This window comes from Varanus komodoensis, unplaced genomic scaffold, assembly GCF_004798865.1.
Source record: "Varanus komodoensis strain SLA01 unplaced genomic scaffold, ASM479886v1 scaffold1, whole genome shotgun sequence".
NCBI lineage: Eukaryota > Metazoa > Chordata > Lepidosauria > Squamata > Varanidae > Varanus > Varanus komodoensis.
In genome coordinates, this window is record NW_025335268.1 from 125,862,491 (window position 1) to 125,886,405 (window position 23,915).

Consider the following 23,915-nt stretch of genomic DNA (forward strand, 5'->3'; position numbering starts at 1 on the left):
TTCCAGGCAGGAATTTTTCTAGGCTTACCTGGAAGTGCTGAGGATTGAACCTAGAACCTTCTGCACACAAAGTAGGTGTCATATCACTGAGCCATGGATCTCCCAGCACTCTTCACTGTGCTGGGAAGTTGCACTTCACTGACTATGGTCCTTTACCTACCCATACTGGACCAGAATCTCAGGCTAATCAGGAAATGGATTTGTGCCCTCTGGGCACTGCCCTTGGTGACCATGCATTAGGTGTGAATGTGAAGGAGTCCCTAAATACATGGAGCTGTATGCCCATGGGACTCCTCCAAGCAACTGGAAACCCTGATCAGCAAGAATTCCCTGTTGCAGAGTGGGGTCCTACCTGCATGCAGTGTCCAGTCCTGATGATGGAGTCTGAGGAATGCCCAATCCCATGAGGATGGGCTAGTCACACAGTATGGGTCAACTTGCTCCAGTGAAGTCTAGAGTGCAACTGAGGCCAAACCATTCCCTCTCCCAGTCAGTCTTGGCTCCCTGAGGACAGTAAAGCTTTAAAGGGCTGACCCTTCTCTTGCCTGGTCCCTAGCACTTTGTTAATTCCTAGTCAGCAAGCTCCTACCTTCTGTCTTATCTGTGCTAGTGATGCAGGGGTGGGAGGACATGGAAGCTCCAGTGTGAAAAGGTCCAATTGGTCATGGTAATCTTGTATGACACCTAGAATCTCTGTGAATTTGTGGGCTCTGGGTCAAAGGACTTTTGACTGCTTGGGCTTGATGTCAGAACCTGGATCTGGGCTTCAGTACGTCTATGACTTGACTGACTAATCTTCCAACTCCAATTTTTCCCAATGTTGTCAGAGTTTTGGCAGATTTTCAAGGATGGGGTCATATCTTCTACTTGTGTGGACGCTGAACCCATTTCACAGTAATGTCTAAAAGCAGCTGAGATCTCATTTTCCTTCCTGAGTCGATGCATAGATTATTGCTTACACTTGCATGCAACACTTCTAGCATCAAGGATGCTGAGCTGAATGATTGAACTGATACTAAAGCATGTATTTCATATTTTTATTTGTTGCTTGCCTTTAAAAGTGGATGAAGAAACTAGATTGGTAAGTTTCATTACTTTGTCTTCTGTTTGCACTTCTTGAAAAGATAGCCATGTTAAGCTGTTGAAGCAAAACTGACAAAAACAGTCTTGTGGCCTCCCAACATTGTCTGGGAGGCCGTAGGAGTCCCGAGAGTCCCATTTTGTGTCCACTTTGTGTCCCAGCCTCCTCCTCTCCTGACTGCTGAATTGAGATGACTGAATTGGCTGTCTAGAGGCAATACATAATGCAATGTCCAGCAGCAGTGGAGTTTGCCATCTCTTTGCCTCACTCCTGCCACTGAATGCCCATAAACCTCTGAGTTTGGAGGGTTACCTGCATTTGCCAGAGGAGTGATAGGATTGCCAAATGATCTTATGATATTTTAAAGGCTAACAAATGTACCCTGGTAAAAGTTTCAGTAAGCAAAGGGTGAAGTAGTCAGAAAGAGTTGGCCAACTTGTTTCTGGCCCAGTTTACAGTACAATAAAGTTGTTGCTCTTCGAGGAAGCACATTTTCTCTTGTGCTTCATAATTTTAAAAGAAACATTTTATGGAACTCTTTCAACAGAATTCTGCAATAGTGGTGGCAATAGTAAAGCAATCAGATAAATACATCATCAGACAAATATTTGCCCAACAGCTATAAGAATAGACCAAACTTGTAAAAAAAAATATAGGACCTTAGACAATTGTGGTGTGGCCACACTTAGAGTACTGTGCACTGGTCCAGTTGTGAAGCCTGTGAAGTTATTCTAGCTCTGGAAAATTTGTAGAAAAGGATACCCAAAAGGATCAAGGAGCTGCAGCAGGTCCTCTGTGGAGAAAGATGGCAATACTTGGTTCTTGTTTTGCTTTTTAGAATTGAAAAAGGGAAAGTAAGTGGGGCATGGTAGAATTTTATGAAATTATTCATAGTGTGGTAAAAATGGGTAGAAGTTTTTCTCTCATACTCATACTTAGAATCCATGAAGTGGAATGGTGGGAAATTCAGGGCAAACTAAAGGAAATACTGCTTTACACAGTGCATAGTTAAACAATAGAATTCATTACTCAAAGATGGACGCAAACTTAGGTTGCTTAAAGACGGAATTAGCCAAGTTCATTGAGGAGATGGCTATCAATATGGCCATCAATATAGTATATAGTTATGTTGCCCATATAAGCAGTTGCCAAGAAGCATGCATGGGAAACAGTAGTGCTTCCAAGGCTGATAAGTTCCCTGGAATGTCCTTTGGGAGTTTTATTGCATTTGGTGTCCTGGGGTGCTTCCAGACGAGCTTTTATTGTACAAGTGCCCTTCCTCATTAACATCCTTTCGTGGGGGGAATGAGATGACATCATCTTCCCCTTGTAAACTTCCTGTGTTTCCCCACTGCTCATTCCCACTTTTTCTTTACAAACATGTGAATTCATATAAGAAGGGGAAGATGGTATAGTTACATGTGTGATGCTATTTGACCGAAAGTGCTAGAAACCCTCTGTGTGGAACATCTCTGGGCTTGAATGAATTAAGTTTTGAAGGGCCAGCAGAACGTAGATGTTTAGGATTTCAAAGAAATCCAGAATGGCCAGTGTCAGAAATACTGAGAGCTGTAGTCCAGAGCATCTAGTGGGCACCAGGTTGGGCAAGGCTGTTATAAAGGCTGATGTGACGTGGCCTCGTTTGAGGTCCAGGCTTTTCCCCACTTACTATCACCAGAGAATGCAGATAGGACATATGCAGCAGAATGTGATTCACGTTTATGCAGAAGAAAGCTCCACTGTGTTCAATGGAATTTGTACTCAGAGAAGTGCACAGAATTGTATGTAAGAGGATGGTGCCACCATCTGTTTACTTAACCCTTGTCCAACCCATGGGTAATAAAGTCTTACTATATAAAACTGTGCTCTAGAGAAGGGAAGATTCCATCCTCTAAAGCAAAGGAAATTGGTTCCCTTCTATGTCAAAACAAACAACCCGTGGGTTTGAAGGACCACAGTTCAACATTTGTGATGATTTGAACAGTCCTAAATAGCCTGGATTCGGCATACGTAGAAAAGAGCTTTTGTACATGTGAACCATTTGTTCAGAGACCTCTGGCTTTTGGCTCTATCTAATAGAATGGAGTGTCACAATAGAAAATTCCCAATGTCCAAATTTTCCCTTTGGAGGCAGATCTTGAAGTCCATTGAGTCACAAACCTATATTCATCTGGGAAGCCGCCCCGAGGCTGTTGTAAGCCGCCCCGAGGCTTCGGCGAATGGGGCGGCATAAAAATGTTTTAATAAAATAAATAAATAATAAATAAATAAACTCAGTGATTCTTACTTTTGAGTAGATATATACAGTGATGCATGGCCAATGACTGAGTCTACGCAGCATGGCAACCCATTGGGAATAGCTGGCTCTGGTGGGTTGCCTTGCCCTCTGAACCCCTATTTTGGGAGAACACATTCCATGGCTTATTCTAGGAGTTGTTGAACCCAGGATGGTTGTCATGCCATCTGAATCCAGGAGGCTGAGCCTATCATGGGTGTCAAGCAGATTGCTAAATAAGAATGACAAAGACGCTTTGCTACACTTGCTGAGCTCGCCTGTGCGGCTGCCAGTGCCACCCATTCCACTGATGTCTGTATGGTCCTTAGAGTGACTGCAACTGGCTCAGTGCCCTTTCAAAAAATGGGTTGCACAAATATGCTTCACAGGTATCTGGCTAGAACTTTCCCAAAGGTGGAGCCTTTCCTGGCTACTGTCCTGGTAACTCTCTGCTGTCAAAATGCAGTAGGTAGTATTAATGAACTTTGACTAAGCTAGGCTGCATATAGGTTACCTTCGGGGTGATGCTGGAGCATCTGTCACTGAATGTGACACTGGGCTCCAAATTAAAATATACACAAATATGAAGGAATTATGATTAGAAAAGGGATGGAGAGAGGAAAATGGATGCTGCCATCCAGGACCCTGGGATGCTGATTGGAGAAGGATGACAAGAACAATCCATACTAAGCTGATTGTTAGGCACATGGTGGTTGTGTAGTGTGAACTTGCTCATACTGTGTAGAATGGGCTGCAATCCTGAATTCAACTCTTCAGACCAAAGTTTCCCACTTTGTAGATAATAGCATTTTCAGGGGAAGGAGTTGATGTGAAATGGGCCTGTACAACCTTCACCCGCTGTCTCATGTTTATGGGCTCTGTTTGAGAGAAAAAGAGCTCCCCATATGGAGTCCTCAGAACATATCTAGTTTGACTCTGCAAACAGACTTTGGAGGGAGCTGAAATTGTTTTGATATTTTGTTCAGGCATTGTTGTTTCGGTGTATTGCTAAAGGATACAGCAACAAAAAACAATTATTGCTAACCTATGGTATATGGACTCTTGTTTCTGGCCTGCTCCTGCTGTTTATATTGTTGTTTGGGTTTGGAGTTTACTACTTTGCTTACAATTTACTGTATTTTATGTTTTATAAAAAAGAGCAGTTTATTAATAAATGAAGCTTCTTTTTTCCAGTTCTTTACCCTTGCTTTGGTTTGTAGGGTAAACCTGTGTGGTTGTTTTTAAGCAAAGAAAATGTTGGCTGATCCACTCATGGATATCCAACACTGCCTCTAGTTAGGTGCTAGGGAAAACACTTCATTCATGGGTAACAGCAATTTCTTTGGCAAAGACAAAGCCCTTCCTAGGCAACCTGCTAACTCAGGTTGCCCACCTTAGCAGCTCAGACTTTTGGAAAATCCAGCTTGCATTTTATGTGAACTTTTTGCAGTTGTACGGAATGAAGCCTAAGGCATGCTGGTGGCAGAGACCTTACCTATCTGCAGTAGGCCAAACATCTGTTGTACAACAGTAGATATGTCAATTCCAGAAATATTCCATACTAGAACAAATGAAGAATTGTATATTCTTTGGAGATTATTTCCCCTTGAACAGTTGAGTACTCAGTAACAACATTATTTTGGGCTGTATGTGAAAAATGAACAAGGTGAATTTTAGATTATATCAGCTTGATTTCAGAGGGTGGAAGGTTTGCTTGTTTTGAGCCTTATACATAGTTGTTTAGGGGGATGGAAAATTGGAACTGAGACATTCTGTGTCATACAGGGTCTCCTAGTTGTCTAATATTTGTATTAAAGAGAATTTTTCCACATTTGTTTTTCTTTAATTGTAAGGTTTACTAGCCTGTTTTTCTTGGCAGAGCTCTTGTGGCATAATGGCTATATGACAACTGACATTTCAGCAGCATGGAGCTAATTAATGTTACACACTTTACCTGTCGAATCTCTGCCATCACATGACAGTGCAAGCACAAGAGCCTTGCCAGAAAAAGCATCAGCAATCTGGTGCTGCAGTCATATTAGAAGCTGTACTCACTAATCCTTTTAATCTGAAAATTAAAAGCACATGGCCTTATCTCATATTGCAATTCTCCAGCCTAGGGAAGGCCTCCCTGTTGAATCTAGCAGTCTACTCTTAACAGGTTATAGTGATAAGCAGAAAATCTTACGTTCACTTGAAATAAGTGGGACTTACTTGAACTTTCAAGTAAATGTTTTAATGAGTTGGAAGTAAATCTGAATAAACTAATAGAGCCCTTGGTCCATAATTTCCATGTTGAAGAGTTTCCTGCTTTTCGTTGAGGTGTTACAGGGTAATTATAGGGTGTGAGTTGGGATTGTGTTTTGGAAAGCTTTTCACATATATTAGATATTCCTCATTTGCTAAACTCTTGAATAATTAAAATGTCACAGGGATGCCATAGGTGGAATAGGCGGCATATAATTATTGGAAATAAATAAACAATAAATCAGGAAATGACTGCAACTTGTGATCTTGTGGCATAATCCAGACTTTAACAAACAAACGATATTCCAGGATAGTGTATTGGCAGTGAAGCTTGTTACTTCATGTGCTGCAAACAGAGGTAGGAATGGAGACACTATTTTCATCACTGATAGAAATGTGACGGTGAGGAATGATCCCTTTCCCCCCCACACACACTTTCTAGTGGGAAGTGCAAATATTTGAACAGTTTGACTGTCTGTATTGCCCTGAATGCCTATAACTATTTTACTTTTCCAGGTTCTCTCTCACAACCTTTACACTGTGTTGTGTATCCCCCATGACCCTGTGGCTCTGGAGGAACATTTCAAAGATGATGATGATGGACCAGTATCAAGTCAGGGATATATGCCATATCTCAACAAGTACATCCTGGACAAGGTGAGTCCCCTTCCTCTTTACTTGTTCCTGCTGCCTGAAGCACCTTTCTCTTAGATCAGGAGTTGGAAAATTCTGCCCCTCCAGATATAATTGGACTACAACCTCATCAGCCTGGATCATTGGCAAGGATGCCTTGGGATGATGTGAGCTGGAATCCAAAATGCTCTGGAGGGTCATAGGTTAAATGCTTCTGACTTTGATGTTGCAGATTAGGAAAGGCATCTTGTTCCAGATGTTTTGACCTAGTTGTAGGCTTTGGTGAGACATAGACTGAGTTCAGATAACATGATGAATCATGGTGGTCTTATAAAAATAGCTGCTTGTTTGTTGGGTTGTCCATATCCAGACTTTTTAGCTGTGCCCTTCATATCCCACTAGCCAAAGTTGCCATAGTATCCAGATTATCTCGTTTCTACAAATTACCTTACCAGGAGCAGAGGTGCTATTTCCACTTGTTAAAAAAAAGCTCTGTAGTTTAGTTTAACCCTGTGGGACTTCAGTGTAAATAAGTGTAATTAGGACTTTTGTCTAGCTTTCAGAAATCTTGCTCTGAATAGCTTTTAACTATTGGCGATATGGTCATATGGACTGATCCTAAGTATATGAAATGCGATTATGGGACATGAGCTACAAAAAGAGCAGGAAAATCTTGATACAATTTATTTAAAAATTAGGAAGTTTCTGATTGGTTTTTCATAGTATCTGGTGGATCATGGGCCATTTCTATTCCAATACATGAATGAACGTGAATCTGTGTTGGTCCTTTCAACACATACCTCAGATGCCCTTCCATTCTTGCTTCCTGCATGTGGAGTCTCGAGGTTGTGATAGAAAGGGAAAGGAAAGCCTGGTAGCAACTCAGGTTTCTGCTGAAATTGCATTTCCTCAAGATATTACATATTGTATTTCATATTTTTGCTGTATAACTACAGATACTCATTTTGTTTGTGTCAATTGCTGTATACAGACATGTAGACATGCTGATCCAGATGTTGCAGAACTCTGTTTTGATCAGATACAGAAGTTCCTTAGCAGTATCAAACTCAGGAGAAACTAGTTCTGCTGGTTTCCAACAGAAACAGCTGTACATGCTACAGACTGGTTGAGAGGAATTCTAACATAACACTTCCATCCTCCTTTTCTTTATCCCTAGAAGAGCTTTTAAACATTTAAACACACACACACATCCAGGCTAGTGACAGTCATTCCACTGTGTGATTTGACTGGACTTGCGGTGACATCGCAGTAAGTTCAACACAGAGGAAAATCTCTCCGTGTTGATTCTGCCTTTCTGGGCAGAATTCTGCCTTTTTGACAGGACTAATCAGGATTTTTTGATAGGCGCATATACATATGCATATTTCTATGACCCTGAGAAAAAAAGAAACCTTTAGTACTTCTGCAAAAGGGGATGGCTTGTTCTTTTTCCCTTGGTCAGCACCTAGAATTTCAATTAAGGGAGGAAAAAAAATCAGGACACTAAGACAAATCAGATCTAGCCCCAAAAAGTTAGAGGAGCTTACCATGAAGGACTGGTCTTTCTATGAAGGGGGCAGATAAAAATCTAATGAAAATATTGGTTAGCTGCCCCCCTTTTGTATGCAAGGATCACTCATGGCTTTGCTTTCCGTGGACAACTTGCCTTTTGTCAATAGCTGTCAAGGGAAAGCAAAGTGAACAGTAAACCTCTTTGCAACCTCCTTCCATGGGATCCTGCTGCACCCTGACAGCATGTCACCCAAGTAAAGCTGCCCATCTCAGATCTGCAGAAGCGTGCAATTCCACACATGTGCAGGTCTGTTTGGATTCTTTAAAAACAAATTGCAAAAAATATTGGGGCACAGAAAAAATAATTAACAAAATAGGTGATGAACCAGTGAGAGCGTCTCGAAGGTACTGGCTGGGCACTTTGAAGGCAAGGGGCAGTGGGGCGGCTGCAGCAAGCAAAAACAGGCTTGTGATTGTAGCAGTGGGAGAAAACAAGGCAACTTTAGCCATGACGTTCCCTGGGGTGCCGGCTGAAGAACCAGGTGAGATGAAGTGGGAGGACAACTCATGGTGATTCCAGATGTCTGTGGGTGCACCGTGAACTGTTTGTGCACAACCTGCAAACCTGCCCAATATTGAGAAAGTGGGACAACCGAAGTGGCGGGGCTGCCAAGCACCTGCTGGGGAATGTGCCCTGCAAATCAGTCAGAATGTCTGAGCAAAAATCTAATGAATTACTAAAAGATGGGGGGGGCGGGTAGTTCTCAGGGGTTTTTTACCTGTTTGGATGTTTGTCAGGAAGACAAGATTTAAAAGAAGGATCACAAAAGAAGGATCCATAATTCCAGGTTCTCATTTTGGTTCTTAGACTTTTAAAGACAGCTGTTTAAAGGGAAATGTTCTATCAAGACGCTTGTAAAAAGTCTATGTCATTTTCAGCATCTTTGCTCAATATTGAGAATATCAGCTTTACTCCTGTTTCATAAAATTAGTCCAGCACTGTTACTTTTTGGGATGGCATCTGTAGGTTGCAATCTAAAGTGCGTTTAGTAGTGAGTAAGTTGCACTGAGTCTGAATGGTATTTAATTCTGAGTAAACATGCTTGAAGGCTATGGGAAGTGCAGGATTCGGATAAAATAGGCTAGGATTAAGGATTTAGTGCTTCTGAATTTCATTAAATGATTTCTACATCCCGTCCTCCCACCCCATCTCCAGCCCCATATTGTTCAGAAGCAAATAGCAAGCTTTGCTTGTTCTGAAACCACCAAGCCAGCAGAATAGCTTGCCTCAAGCAGTATAAGATTGCTCTTTGTTAATTTGGCTGTCTCCTCTAATTAGCAGAAGAGGTGTCTGAACATCCAGCAGGAGTCCTACGTGCAACAAACCAAACAATTTAAACAAGTGAATGAATGCATGCATATATCGTGTTGTTTTAAAATAAATTATTATGGAGAATATAGTTAAAGTCAATCAAATGGCTTCTTTGGCATGCAAGATCATAACTGTGTGTACTCTGTATGCGCCTTTGTACATGCTGAAACATCTAATTTTTAACAACAATCTGTTTTTATTTCAAAATGGAAAAGTTTCTAGTTCTTAGTTTTGAAGAAAGCTTTAACATTGTAGACCAGGTTGGGTGTAGCTCAATAAAAGGGCATAAGGTTCCATTAATACATTCCCTGTTTCAGTTCAATAACAGAGAGAGCCAGTGTCATGTACTGATTAAGAATGCTGGACTAGGGTTCAGGAGTTCTGGGTTCTATCCCCACTTAACAATGGAGATCACTGGGTGATTTTGGGCCAGTCAAGGATTCTCAGTCTAGCTTACTTCAGAGTGTTGTGTGAATAAAATGGAAAATAAAATATTGTAAGCCACCTAGGGTTCCTTGGATGAGGAAGAAAAATGGGATATAAATTCAGTGTAATTATTATTTTATCCATGTTATACTTCCAACAACAACCCTGTGAGGCTGAGAACCCTATTGGTTTCCTGCCTGTTTATTCAGATTTTTATTCAGAGGGTGGAAGAGGTAGTCTAGAGTGTTTTTGTATAGATGCAGCCTTAGGATCTTTCTGTGTAAAGGATGCACTCTTTATAGCACTGTAAAATGTGGTCAGGACCTAATAGGTAACACTGGTTTCACTGCTCTCATTAAATTCAGTCCTTCAGGGGAAATTTACAGAGCTCTTTTGCCAGAATGTGTCACAAGTTCCAGGCATGCTCTATGTAGGGAGCTTTAGACTTTTCCATGTCTTAGATTGTGCCTGAATCTTGAGACATGGGCTGATTTCCCAGCTAGTAGCTAGTTACCTCCTACTCCAAACAGTCTAAATGCCAATGATATGCAGGCAAGCATGTAAATAGTGCCCAGCTACAAATCTGAAGGATGCAGGCTGTTTTATGATGGTTATTGTTTCTCTTACCCAGTTGCTGAACTGGCACACCTGTCTAGTGTGATCCTGGCATGGTCCATTGATTTAGTTTGGCCCAGCTTCCACTGAATGGTCACATCAAGCCCCACTGGAGCATGAAATATCCTCTCCTCCATAATGTTTAACCCTTATCACATCTAGTCACTAATTTTCATTTGTTTGCATTTTTCTTCTATTAAGAGAATGAGAAAACGATTATCTGCTCCTCTATGGTGGTTTGCGAAGTATGTCTGATCAGCTAGAAACACATAATAATACTACCGCCAATACTTTGCCAGGCTGTTTTTGCAGCACTCGTGTAACAATGACTATATTAGAGTGAGGTGAAATAATAATGCAAAGCTGGTGTGATCTTCGCTGTTTTGTTTGCAGGTGGAAGAAGGTACTTTTGTCAAGGAGCGGTTTGATGAACTTTGCTGGACATTGTCAGCAAAGAAGAATTACAAGCCAGACCGGAATGGGAACAGTGTTGTATCCTATGATGATGCTTTCAGGCTCTGGTGTCTCTTTAATTTCCTGTCTGAAGACAAGTACCCTCTTGTTATGGTTCCAGATGAGGTATGGTTGCTTCTAAGTAATTTTCTTTCTTGTTGTCTTGCACTTGTGATAAGGGATGAGTCACACCAGGCGTGTTTTGTATTATAATTCGTTGTTATAATAGCCCTGCGTAACCCAGTTATGTCAGTATGAGAAGTGTCATGGGCAAGCAACTCTAGATTTCTTTACACAGATTTGCTGATGCATATGATGCAGGCTTTTACACAACCTGATAACACTGCTTGAGATTGCACCATGTATAACCAAGTGAACAAGATAGCCTTTTTTTCTACATTTTCCCACATTGCACATCCCCAGGCAAGCAGTCATGAGACTTCGCTTATAGCCCCTGTTTCTCTGACAGTTATGAATCTCCTGCTGTCCTGATTAAGTTAGGTCTGTTTGCAGGGTTGTGAGGCCTGGCTCAAATGTGAAAGAGAAATTAAAGGTGCCAGCACAGTCTTAGTATCTAGGCAAAGTTGAGCGTCAGATACATGGGATGTACAGATGGGGTACATAGAGTATAGGAACTGTGTTGTTTCAACAATGACTGGGAACTGCAGGCTTATGTAGCCTGCCTGGATCCAATCAAAATTCATTCTTCTTGGCCACAACCTTAGCAACTAGCAGGTACAGCACAGACCATATGAAACTTGTTCACCTATGACTTAATAGCCCTATTTCCTGGCCATTGCACTGCTGTGTAAACCATACTTTTGGCTTTTAAAAGCAAGGGGGTTTTGTCCTTAACTGGGTTCACTGCATTGCCAAATTTTGCTGATGCAGAAACAGGGGTTCACTGCTGTTAAGATCTGGGGGCAGTGCAACTGCCCAAGTCCTGAAAGCTACTCACCTCTACTCTGAATTAATAGATGCACAAGTGCAGTGTCACGTACTCACCATTTAAAAAGCAAACAAGGTAAGCTGGAGGGGGAGTGGAACAATGGCCAGCAAATGAGAGTTTTCTCTAGGCTAGTAAAGCAGAAACATGTGCTTCTGAATAATATAGTGCATGGTTAGTGAATTTGGCAGAGGGCAAAGTGCAGAGGGCAGGGAGCCTCAGTTACTGAACATAAGGAGAGGAAATGGTAGGCTCCTTATGGCTGAAAAATTGCTGGTCTGGACATATGGAGGCCTTTAAAGACCTCTATGGTCATTTTGGGGCCTGTCACAATTAGCCAGGTGCCTTTCTTTTATTCTTGGCCCTTTTAATTGTCTTTTTTTGCTATGGGAAGTATAGAAAAGTATAGAAAAGAAATATAATCATAATGAAAAGAAGCAAAAGCAGCATTCTGAACATGCTGATGTATGAATCTGAAACATGCTGACCTTAAGGGTCAGTTACAGTCAAAACATGCTGTTCAGTCAAGCAAAGCTGCTAATAACAGTAATAATCTCTAAATTCTATAAGACATTGTGAAACGAGGGGGGTTTCTATTGTGTATTAGTACAAAAACAAAATCTCAGTCAGGTGGTTTGTAAATCTAAATACTGTAGACGAAATTCCACTCACATAGGCCCCAAGGTGAAAGAAAGCCTGGCTAGAAAGAAGTATATTGCAAGTTCTTGCAGTTTCTGCTCCCCCACCTGGTTTGGTTGACACCTGAATGCATCCTATCCCTTGTACCCACCTGAATGCTTGCTTTGCCTCATCCTCCTGGCACTTGCCATTCAGCAGGAAATGGCACGTGGGCACATAGAGTCATCAGCTATACTTCCTGTTTTCCATCAAGGCATTTCCTGTTCTTCGGGTTTGTTTGTTTTTAAGAGTTATCTTTCTTGCAGAGCCACTGCTGGTAAGAGTTGAGCTGAGCATCTAGTCAACCCTGCTACCAAGTATAAAATGCTGATTCCAGGTTTGAGGGGGCCCTCTGCTGGGGACTCTGTCCCATCCTCCACCTCTGCCCACCATTGCTGGCCATTGCCTTGTTCCCTGCTGTCTGTTGTTGAGCTAGACTGGGCTGTGGAAGGCTTACCAGCTGCTGCCTAGCAAGTAGCAGAAATGGCAAGAGGTAAAAAGCAGCATGCAAAGTGATGGAGCACCCATCAGCAAGTGGATTCCTGAGGCACTGAAAGGAGCACCAGGGGGTGGCTGCCACTACATACTGCAAGCAGTCATTTGAATTCTCCCAGAATTGGCTGTGTCTTGCTCAGGAGGAATGCCACTATATTGTGGGGAGCCTTTGGGTATTGTGAGGGAATTCATATGGCTGCTCGTGGCAATGAGTAATAGCTGCCTGGCACTCCTTTCAGCTCTGGGAAATTGTCAGGAGTGCCCGTAGCCCAGCAGGGACGGGTGTCCAGAGTGATGGGCCCTTATAGGCTGTCTTGACTGTGGCTGACTTGACTGTGCCATGTGCTTGCAACAGGCTTGTTTCTATAGCGCAGCAATAATCCACAAGGGAGGATTATAAAACCATTATTTTGTTCTTAATCTTTTGTTGGCAGCTGCCTTCTGAGCACCCAGCACTGACAGCTTGGGTCTAATTAATTAGAATAAATAAGCCATAAATTTTTGGAGACTGACAGAGCAGTCCTGTGCATGCCTACATACATGTATATCCTGTTAAGTTTAACAGGGCTTATCACTGAGTAGGTGGGAATTGGATTGCAGATTTAAGGTGTTTCTAGGCAGCTTTGCCTATCACAGATGGTAGTGTAGCAGTGTCCCAGGGAAAGGCAAGCTCTGCTTTCCCCTGTCTCATACTCATTGCAATTAAAGCTAGCTGTATGAGCTTCATAGCTTGTATTTCTTGTCAGCTTTGTAGACATTAGCTTGCCAGGCCTGGATTGCTGGGGTCAAAAGCATGGAAAAAGTATTTCTAGTACATTCATTTAGAGCTGCCGTGCTGTTTTATTGCCATGGGCACTTGGCTTAGGTTGCGCAGAGATATGGAGAACTGGTCTAGCTTGCTAGGCAAGAAGAGACTTGGGAGCATTCTCATTGCCAGAACCTAGTCTGGAGCTAAAACATTGACTAGATAAAAGAGCCTACATGCAGCTTCATATTGTAGGCTGCAGTAGCTTGTTTCTGTGGAACCTTGGACCAGACAGCAGGAAAGCTGGATATTGGTCTGCCGCTCTCACTTGGTGTCAAATCACTGAGCTGATACATTCACAGTCCTCCCCCTCTGACCCTCCCTTTTCTCAGCACAACATGCAGGAGGCGCCTTCTTGTGCACAAGTCCAAAAATACTAATACTGGTTCCTGTTAGACGAAATTTTAATTAACTTTACATTATGACTATTTGTGGTTATTGTGAAAGAAGCTAATCAGATATGAATTTAACAAAGTAGATTGTCTCTCCATGGTTGCTTCAATTCCAGCAGTTTTTTCTGGAATAACATCACTCATTCATTCACTTAGTACAGTGAATCCAGACATCACTGGCCCAAAATCGCATTATAGTATTTTCTTTGTTGTCCTTCTGGTTTGGACATTGAGTGATTGAGGGATCACTCCTAAGCACCTTCCTCCAGTGCAAAATGTTGTGATTCCTCTGGTTTACCAAGAACTTGGGAGTGATAAAGCTAGCAAGGAAACGGCTAGAACACAAGTGATATGAAACTCAGTGCAAATAAATCAAACTGAGGTAAGAGCACATTATCATATGGTGGCAACGGTGGTAAAGAACGAACATATTGTTGCCACCATTGCATAACTGAGATGTTACTTGGAGCTTTTCCAAGTGAATCAGGGCTGCCTTCCACTTGCCCCACAGGCAAACATATTTGCAAGACACTTTGTGGAAGGAAATTGCTTCAGTGCACAAACCCTTTGATGCTACAGTTTAGCGTCCCTCCGTATTCTGCTAGAACAACAATAGGCCCACATAATGTACATTATAATGGGCTAACCTGGAGAGTCCACTGGATTATAGAGAACTGAGGTCAGAATGTTTAAATGTGTCCTAAAAACTTCCAAGAGAACTTTTTAAATTGAAAACTAAACCTTTGAGGTAGAAATAAGTATAAGGCCAGAGGAAAGTGTGAGTAGGAGAATAAAGTGTTATATTCCCTGAAATAACATTCTGTCCTAGATATAAGGCGTTGAATCAGGGAGCTTGTACTTGTGCCTGTCTTTTTCTAGAGCCTGGACCAGTGAGCAGGCACTAATATCTGTCTGTCTGTTCCTTTTTGGTGGTAATTGAATATGCAGAGTAGTTTGCAGTGGTGTCTCCATATTGCATTTTCCTTCTGGGTTCTGCAGTTTCTGTATGCACTTCTTTGGAGTGAAATGTCCCATGACCCTTGAACATAAAGGAAATCCATATTATCCCAAGATAACTAAAATAAATATTTTACTTAAAGTTTTTAAATAAATAAAATAAGTAAGTAAGTAAGTTGATTCCTGGAGTTGGGCAATATTTCTGACCCTTTCCTTGATGATTTCCCCCACTTGTTTCAGGTGGAATATCTCTTGAAGAAGATTTGCACAGCGATGAGCATTGAGCTCAACAATGGGGAATTAGATGATTACTTTTCTCAAGAAACCCAGCAGCAGAGTGGCTTGACAGTTTGGCAGTTCCTAGACTTGGTAAATTCAGGTCGGTTCCTGCGGGGGATTGAGCGTGATGCTATCAGTATGGCAATTGAAGAAATCTACCAAGAGATCATCGGCGATGTGCTCAAACAGGTAGAGAGTTCTTGCTTGGTTAGGAACATGGAGAAATATTTTGCTTGAGCTTGCAGAACTATGTAGAATGAACTGGAAATAATTCGTTTAGCTATAGCAAAAAGGAATAAAGAAGTCCAGCAGAGGACTCTTTTTTTTTCTGGAAAAGTCATTATTGACTTCATGAGCACCATATCACTTGTTACCCTTTGGACAACAATAACCTGTGTGACTAATGGATGGAAGCAATAATCTAAACTGTGTGTGGAGGGGGGGAGCAGTCAACTGTGGGAGTCCAGAGAGCCTGTACTGATGACTATCTTTTCTCTTGCAGTGGTAATTGAACCTGTAGAGGAGTTTGTGCTAGTCTTGTATTCATATTGCACTTCCCTTCTAGGTTCTACATTTCAAGAGGTAGTTGTTGTATTCACCAAACTGTGTGGGGTGTTGCATGCTGATCCTTGTTTTGGAATCTCTCACACTTGCTAATCCTGCTGAATCCTGATCTGCAATTTGGACTATCAGGAACTGCAGTAATCTTGTGGCTTATTAAATGTCAAGTGTGCCAATTCAGCATTTTTGATAGTTAGAAATCCCCACCCCCTCCATTTTTGGAAGCACTGTGAGCTTTACAGTATTATGGAGGAAATTCCAATGAAGAAATAGGTCACTCTGCTAAGTCCACTGAACAAAGAGGAAGGAAAACAAGTCAGCATTCTTGGTGCCCACAAGCCACATGAATATGGTTTGACCAATTCATTCAAATCCAGTTGGCAGATCTGGGTGTAGCCGTATGTGCCACATTCACAAGTAAAACCTGGCACACAAAATTCCATGCTAGTGGATGTTTTCTTCACTTGTTCACTTCTGCTTTGGCACTTTAGAGCTGAATTGGCACCACCTGGATGCAATTGTTTATGATGCTAGTGGTCTAGGTAATCTGTTGTTTATAATGCTTACATACTTGTATAAAATATGCATGTATATGCTTAGCTGGTCTGATGATTGTACCTGTGTGTGATTAACTGGTATTCGTAACATGTTGAAAATGCAAGGATGTTGTTTAGGTTTGCCCTGCACTGAACTTGCACCTCTATCCCCACTTAATGCATTGTGGCAAAGCTGCCAGAAGCAACTTAAGTGGTGACATCAGCTGGGGTCACACCCAGCTGCAGAGTAAGGTGGCAAATGGATTGATCCTCTTTGTACTAACAAGCAAGGGATACTACATCTGCAAGGTCCCCCATGTGAAAACAACCAACCTGCCCTCCCACCCCTCAGCTCCTTGCAACTAGTAGGAAACTAGTATGAAAGGGGTGGGACAGAAATCTAATAAATACATGTTCCGGCTTAGTTCCTCTACAGCTGTGCTGATTTTCACTGTGTAGAAATTTTAATATAAAAGAATATTCAAACATGGGGTTCTCCTCCAGCAGTCCAAAGCAGAAATTTCATGGCTTATTCTTTTCTGTGTGTAAAGCAGACCATAGTATATGTGGGTTGCATGGCCACTTGGTCTTTGCAACAGAAGCTTTTCAATGTGCCAAAGTGGGCATTGGTCAAGTCAGCCCGTACTCTAATTTCACCAATTTGATAATGGAATTTGGCCTTTTGAGGATACAAAGCTTTGGTAAGATCTTCATGTTTACAATGTGTCTGTCTTCCTCTCCATGCCCACCTTGGTTGGAAGCAGGGCTACCTGTGGAAGAAAGGTCATTTGAGGAGGAACTGGTCTGAGCGATGGTTTACTCTAAAGCCCAGTGAACTCTCTTACTATGTGAGTGAGGAACGGAAGGAGAAGAAGGGGAGCATTTCTTTGGACAGAAATTCATGTGTGGAGGTAATTGGACTAAACTCGTGTTTGAGATAGCTGAAAGTAAAACACAGACAGTATTCAGAATATTACAGAAGTATGAATGGGCACACTGCACATGAGTCGAAGAAAATGGCAAATACTGATGATAGTTCCCTGACACTAATTTCCAAATTTTATAAAAGTGTCTGTTAACCCAACTAAAAATAAAATACACAATTTAAATTTTTGAACCATCAGTATATTTTATCTTCTTTATTAAATCTAATGCAGATTTTAATGCAGACTCTTTCATGCCATTTGGAAAGAGTTGGTTTTTTCCAAGATCTCAGTGTCTTTTCTGTAAAGCAAGAAGCCCATCTTCTGCCAGACTGGCCAGTTTATTGTTATTTCAAGCTTGGGGGGTGACATCGAAAGGGAAATTTTTTTGGCCTAACTCAGGGGTCGACAACCCACAGCTCTGGAGCTGCACGTGGCTCTTGAGTCCCTCTGCTGCGGCTCCAGAGCCCATCTGCGACCGAGGCTCCGAGTTACAAAATACCAATAGGTGATGATGAGGCATCCACTCAGGAACACTACGCTAGCAGGTTAAGTAAATTGCGACATTGCAGGGAAAGAGTGGAACAAGCTTCCTGCAGGCTTTCATGTTACACAAAATGCTGCTGAAAAGATTCTCTTTGTCCCAATGTAATCTCCTTTCTCTGAATGATAAAAGCTGCCGCTTGGGACCTGTCACAGTTCACAGCACTTGACTGTTTATCTGCTAATCAGTCACTAAACACACCTATACACCCCCCAGGCCAACTATGGATAATTTGAAGAAAAGTTTCTGAAGAAAACCAAACATTTAACCATATGTGGGTAGATTCATTTGCTTTTACTGATGAACTTATGGGGTTTGCTGTTTAATGCATGCAGCCCTTTAGCACTGACTCTTCAGGAAGCTGTTCTCCTATTCAAAATATATGAAAGGAGTCCTACTAGTTTATAATGTAAGATTAAAAATAACAGTTTTTAGTGACTGAACAAGAGCTTCAGCTAAGTCATAATGAAGATATACATAGCATTAAGGTAAAAATGATATATGCAGTGTTATCTTCATTTTAGATGTCAAAAGAGTTTTGTGGCTCCCTGTGTTTTCTTTTGTGTGGGAAACGGGTCCAAATGGCTCTTTGAGTGTTAAAGGTTGCCAACCCCTGGCCTAGCTAAAGGCCATGTATTTTGTACCTTCCACTGTGACTTTCAGCTAAGGGAAAGGTTTCAAGTTTTTTTCCTTTCTGATTCTAAGATTTTGCCTGACAAAGATGGGAAACGGTGTATGTTCTGCGTGAAAACTGCTTCGCGGACATATGAAATGAGTGCATCAGACACCAAGCAAAGGCAGGAGTGGACACTTGGTGAGTACTGTGGTGATTCTGTGTTGCTGCTGCTGCTTGAAAGCCTTTTTTTTCCTGCTGCACTGGAGATTTTCTGAAATTAAGAGGTTACAAATACAGTCCTATTTCAGTTTGGACTAAAAACACCCAACAACACCCAGCATGCCCCAACCAACATGGATAGCTAGGGCATGCTAGGAGCTGTCAGACTTTTATTTGTCTAAACATCAACAGGGGTGCATCTTAAATTGTAAGTAGCAAGAGCAGCAGCTGAAGCCAATTTACTTAGTTTAGGGTTTATAATATATTGTAAGCCATCCAGAGATGACAGTAATGGATGGCCTATAAATTTCCTAAATAAATTAATAAGCAAGCAAGCTTCTCACAATTTAATCTGTGGACTGCCTTCATTCATTGGTCAGCTATCTCCCTACATGCCTTAAGTGACCTAACAAGCAACTTAGGTTGCCAGCATTTTTCTAAAAAGGCAACTCTAGCCACCTGGATTCCCAATCTTTGGGAACAGGTGGGATATAAATAAATATAATAACAATAATAAAGCATCCATGATTCTGGATTTAATGCTAGTCTTGTAACTATCTGGAATTTGGATTATATTTCTTGGATGATAATAATGATGATTGTCAGAAAAAGGAGTCTGGATAAGATGAAACCAATGGTTCCTTTCCTCTGTGTGCTTGCATATCGGCATGTATGTCATTTTTGCATACTACAAAGGTTTTATCATCCAGTTAGGAAGGCGACCATGTATGTATTAATCTATTCACATTTCTGTACAGCTCAGTGGCTCTATTTTGGGAAGTTTTGGTATATAGTGCCAACATAAAAAAGCAGCAGTATGATATTTCTGGGCAGCTTAGGGGGCCAAAATGCTACTTTCTTGCTTGTTTATTTACATAAAACATTTTAAGGTTGACTTTCATCAAAATCAGTTCATGGGCATTTTACATTTTAAAAAAAATATATAGTCACAGTAAAAAGCAGTTAAATATACTGCTGGATTAAAGAACATTACAGCAAGCTAAAAGGATTGCTTCAGCTAATGAACAGTCTAGTGTTTATACCAGGTGAGCCTTCTTGGAAAGGATATTCCATAGCAGGGGCTCCACAGCTCCATTCTGAAGATGGTGGCACTTGAGCAAGGTGGTACTTTGGTGATGACATGAGGCAGAGGTGTAGCACATCAGGACCAGGGGGGTCATATCTGGTCCTTTGGGATTTGCCATGTGGCCTGGACCCACCCTTCCCCCACTCTTCAGTCATTTGGTTTCCTAGTTTCTCAGCTTGTGTGCAGGTTTTTCCCATGCTGAAAGGTTGAAGTACCTCTCTTAAGGCTTAGTTCCTGGCACAAAGAGGTTTCAGCGAACATAAGCTTTAGTTCTGGGCTATGCCCCTTTCACTTTGATCTCACACACCGTTGGAATGTGGCCAGGGACTTCGCCAAAATGGAATTCGGCTCTTAGAACATACCTGTCCTAAACAAATGGACAGGTTATAATAGAAAAAGGTGCTGCTTAAAGTCTTTGATACAGGAAGTAAAATTAGCATTCCCTGCTGATGTCTTTGGATGCGACTTGGACGCGACTTCGCAACTAGCAACTTTGCTCCTCCCTTGCTCTCCAGCCATCCAGATGGCAATCCGACTCAATGCAGAGGGCAAGAAGTCCCTGCACAAGGATTTAAAGCAGAAGCGGCGAGAACAGCGGGAGCAGCGAGAGCGCAAGAAGGCTGCTAAAGAAGAAGAGATGCAACGCCTGAAACAGTTGCAGGAAGAGAAGGAGCGCAAGCTGCAAGAACTGGAGTTGCTGAAGGAGGCTCAGCGGCAAGCTGAGTTTTTGCTCCAGGAAGAAGAGCAGCGGCGCCAGCAACAGCATGAGGAAATGCAGAGGACGCTGGAGATACAGCTAAGGGAGGCTGAACAGGTGAGTGCAAGCTAGGCAAATACAGGGATCCTCTCAGATCCATCACTTGCTTAAAGGTATGGCAAATGAGCCATCAATGGAATAATATCTCATGGGTGTCCCCCCCTCATTCCCTGTGCATTTCCTGTTCTCCATTCCTGAATGTCATGTCCAGCCTTGTCTTGAGGAGATGTCCTCCTTTTCTTAGCCAAAGGTCTGGTACTTCCTTAAAATGGGAGCCACTTTGGCCAAAAAAAGGTCTGAGAGCCTAATTTACTTGCTACAAGAATAATTAGCACAGAATAATCCAATGCAAAATTTACTGTAACTAGATGAGCAAAAATGTGGGGAAAGCTGATTTAATGTTTTTTCACATGCATGAATCTATACATACACACACATTACAAACTACAAATATTATTCCTAATGGGCATTTGTACAATTTGCTTGTATACCCCTTAATTAAAATACAACTCCAGGAATTATATCCTGTTAAGAGGGAATGTTGTCCATGTGGTTGCGATGGGTCAGATACGACTTTGCGACTCAAATCAACAAGAAGGCCTGTGCTGGATCAGATCAAAAGCTTCTCTAGTCTAGCATTCTGTTCCCACAGTGGTGAACCAAATGCCTAACATCCCTACCTCCACACTCTGGGTATCCTTTAATAAAACACCCAAACAAGTATGCTTTTCCAAAACATCTACTTTATTAGCTGATAACCATTAAAACAAACTAATTTACAAAACCAGCCTTCTCTAAAACTCAGACTAGTCTAGGATTTGCCAAATGCACAGAGACGGAAACACTGCAATAATTTTTAAAAAGGAACATGAATATTTTAGTTGTCTTCTTACTGTGCCCAGCTAAGGCTAATACAGTGGTACCTTGACTCACGAACTTAATCTGTTCCAGGACTCTGGTTGTGACCCAAATTGGTCATGAGCCAAGTTAAATTTCCCCATAAGGTTCAATGCAAATAACGTTAATCCGTTCTGTAACTATTTTTTTAATCAGAAAAAAGTGAAGCAAAGTGACAACAACAAAGATCGTGGCCATCTCCCTCCCCACCCCGAGCACAGGCACGGCCATCTCCTTGTGTCCATCATCCTTGCACATGCCCGTCATCCTGTTGCGCTCGGGTGAGGGGAGATGGGTGCAAATGCAGGTGCGCTGGGAGGGGAGAGATGGGCACAAACAAGGGCACGCTGGGGGGAGAGATGGGTGCGAAAGCAGGCGCACTGTGGGGGAGAGACAGGCGCAATCACGGTGGGGAGGGGAGATGACCGAGATCACAGTTGCGCTCGTGCAGGAAAGACAGGCGCCATCTCGGCCATCTCCCCCTGGCCCCCAGCACGATTGCGGTCATCTCCCCACTTGGGGGAGGGGGGAGATGGCCATGATTGCAGCCGCCACCCAATGTAGAGTTCATGACCTAAGTCAATTTTTTAATGAATATTTTGTTCACGACCCAATTTGGTCATTAACTGAAGCCTTTGTGAGCCGAAGTACCACTGTATGTTAAGATATATTCATTTTAAAAATGAACAAGACTGCAACTGCAAAGGATGTACATTTACCCCAAAGTTCACTAAAGCGAGCCCCACCTAGTTTCCCCCAAATAAAACAAGGGCAAAACACAGCATCAGAGCCTTTGAAGGCTCGGTGCCCCCTTACACCCTTGTGGTGCCCCTTTCCCCCAAATAAGCATGCACTTTCTCTCCTCTCCTCTTCCATACAAGTCCAAGTAAGCCACTAGGGCCGCAGTCATGTGCACACATACTTGGAAATAAGGTTCAGTGAATCCAGTTACTTCTGAGTGGACGTGCATCAAGTTGTGCTGCACTCATCTTTTAAGGAAGAGGAATGGAATTGAGTCTGGGAAGATGCTAATCTCAGGTCTCTTGCACCACAGCCAGGATGTGAAGTAGGGGGAGCAATTTTCACCCAGCATGGCAGTATTGGGTATTGAGACAGGGGAGGGGTACACTCACCTGTACCTCATCTCCCTCAGCAAGTTCCCCTCTGGAACAGTGGACCTCAGTGAATGATGCGACTAGAAACCCCTCTGTCCATTTGAGTAATGAGAGTGGGGCAGCTGCACTCGGAGCTATTGCAAGGTGCCAATGACCCAAGGGCCAGTGAAAACCATAGCACCATATTTTCACTGATACGACTCAAATGTGTCATGGCAAAGTGGCTGGAAAACCTGTGGGGGCTGCAGTGGGAAGCCGCCTGGTGTTGTCCTGCCAGACAGCAGTGGAAAAATGCTGTTCTTGCTTTAAGTAGCATTCTGTGTAATCACCCCCAAGTCAGAAGTGACAGCCATATTTTAGGGCTCATACCAGCACAGTAACATTTTTGGTAGCATCTTTTGTATTTCACTAAGGCAAACAAGGAGAAGTCTCCTATGGGTGAAGAATGTAGGGCCTCATCTATACATTCCAATAATTTTTGTTTGAAAAATTCCAGATCTGAAAAATGTATTCTGTTTGTCCTTATATGTTTTCCTCTGTGCACATGTTGATCAGTTACCCTATACTGAGAACAGCCATACATTTGTTAACAGCTCAGGCAAAAATGCCTTGCCATAGTCTACCAACAGACTGTGTTTAGGTAGCTGATTCTGCCCCCTGTTGTCGTATTGTACATACTATCTGTCTTTTCTTTATACTCTGCAGGCCCGTGCTTCCATGCAGGCGGAGATGGTTCTGAAGGAGGCAGAGGCTGAACGTCAGCGCAAGCGCATCACAGAACTGGAGAACATGCAGCAACGACTCCAAGATGCACTGCAGCAGGAAATTAAAGCTCGTCAAGATGAGGAGGCTGTGAGATATGCACAGGCCAGGTATGGCTGGGGAATACCCAACTGCCTTCTGTTGAGTAGCTCTGAAAAGAATGTCATATAGCAACTTTTACTGGAGGAAAAAAGCCTTGGCCAGGGTAACTGTGAGCTTCACATAGACATTGGACTTTCAGCTTCCCTGCTGAAAGAGCCACTAGTAATTCTAGGGCCAAGAAGGTTTGTGTAGAGCTCTTCATGCATCTTTCTGCTGATTATGTTGTGTAGCTATGACTTTCCAGAGTCCTATTGCATTCATTCATCCATCCATGCATCCATCCATGCATTCAGTTTCTATACTGTGCAATAGTGGAAGCTCTGTCCTACATATCCTTTGACTGCCATTTATGAGTCAGATTTGTCCAGGAGTACCTGAGATATCTTCATTTGTTTTCTTTGCACTTCATGCTGCTTTTATTGAGAAAACCTGGTACTGAAATAGTTAATCTGTGCCAGAGTCAGTGCAATGTCCTCTGCTTCATCTCCTACTTGATGTCCTGGCCTTTTTATAATCATTAGCATCATTGTTGTTATAAATTCCATGTATTTTACATATTAGAAGAGGGCAGATTTACACAGACAGGGTCCTACAGTCTGCAGAGGAAGGGGAAAGGAAAGGGAGGCAAGC

General features: G+C 42.3%; 1 protein-coding gene across 2 annotated transcripts in view; it reads left to right on the top strand.

Moving 5' to 3' along the window:
• The window catches only part of DEF6 (DEF6 guanine nucleotide exchange factor), a 46,517-nt gene that overhangs the window by 17,674 nt on the left and 4,928 nt on the right, over positions 1 to 23,915 (top strand). The window contains exons 2-8 of one of the 2 annotated variants that reach the window (XM_044444789.1): positions 6,120 to 6,260; positions 10,555 to 10,740; positions 15,128 to 15,355; positions 17,025 to 17,174; positions 18,436 to 18,544; positions 20,168 to 20,466; positions 23,127 to 23,293. In XM_044444789.1, coding sequence (XP_044300724.1) covers positions 6,120 to 6,260; positions 10,555 to 10,740; positions 15,128 to 15,355; positions 17,025 to 17,174; positions 18,436 to 18,544; positions 20,168 to 20,466; positions 23,127 to 23,293 — 1,280 coding nt within the window. The remainder of the gene's footprint in view (positions 1 to 6,119; positions 6,261 to 10,554; positions 10,741 to 15,127; positions 15,356 to 17,024; positions 17,175 to 18,435; positions 18,545 to 20,167; positions 20,467 to 23,126; positions 23,294 to 23,915) is intronic. The other variant, XM_044444795.1, reaches the window with a different exon arrangement.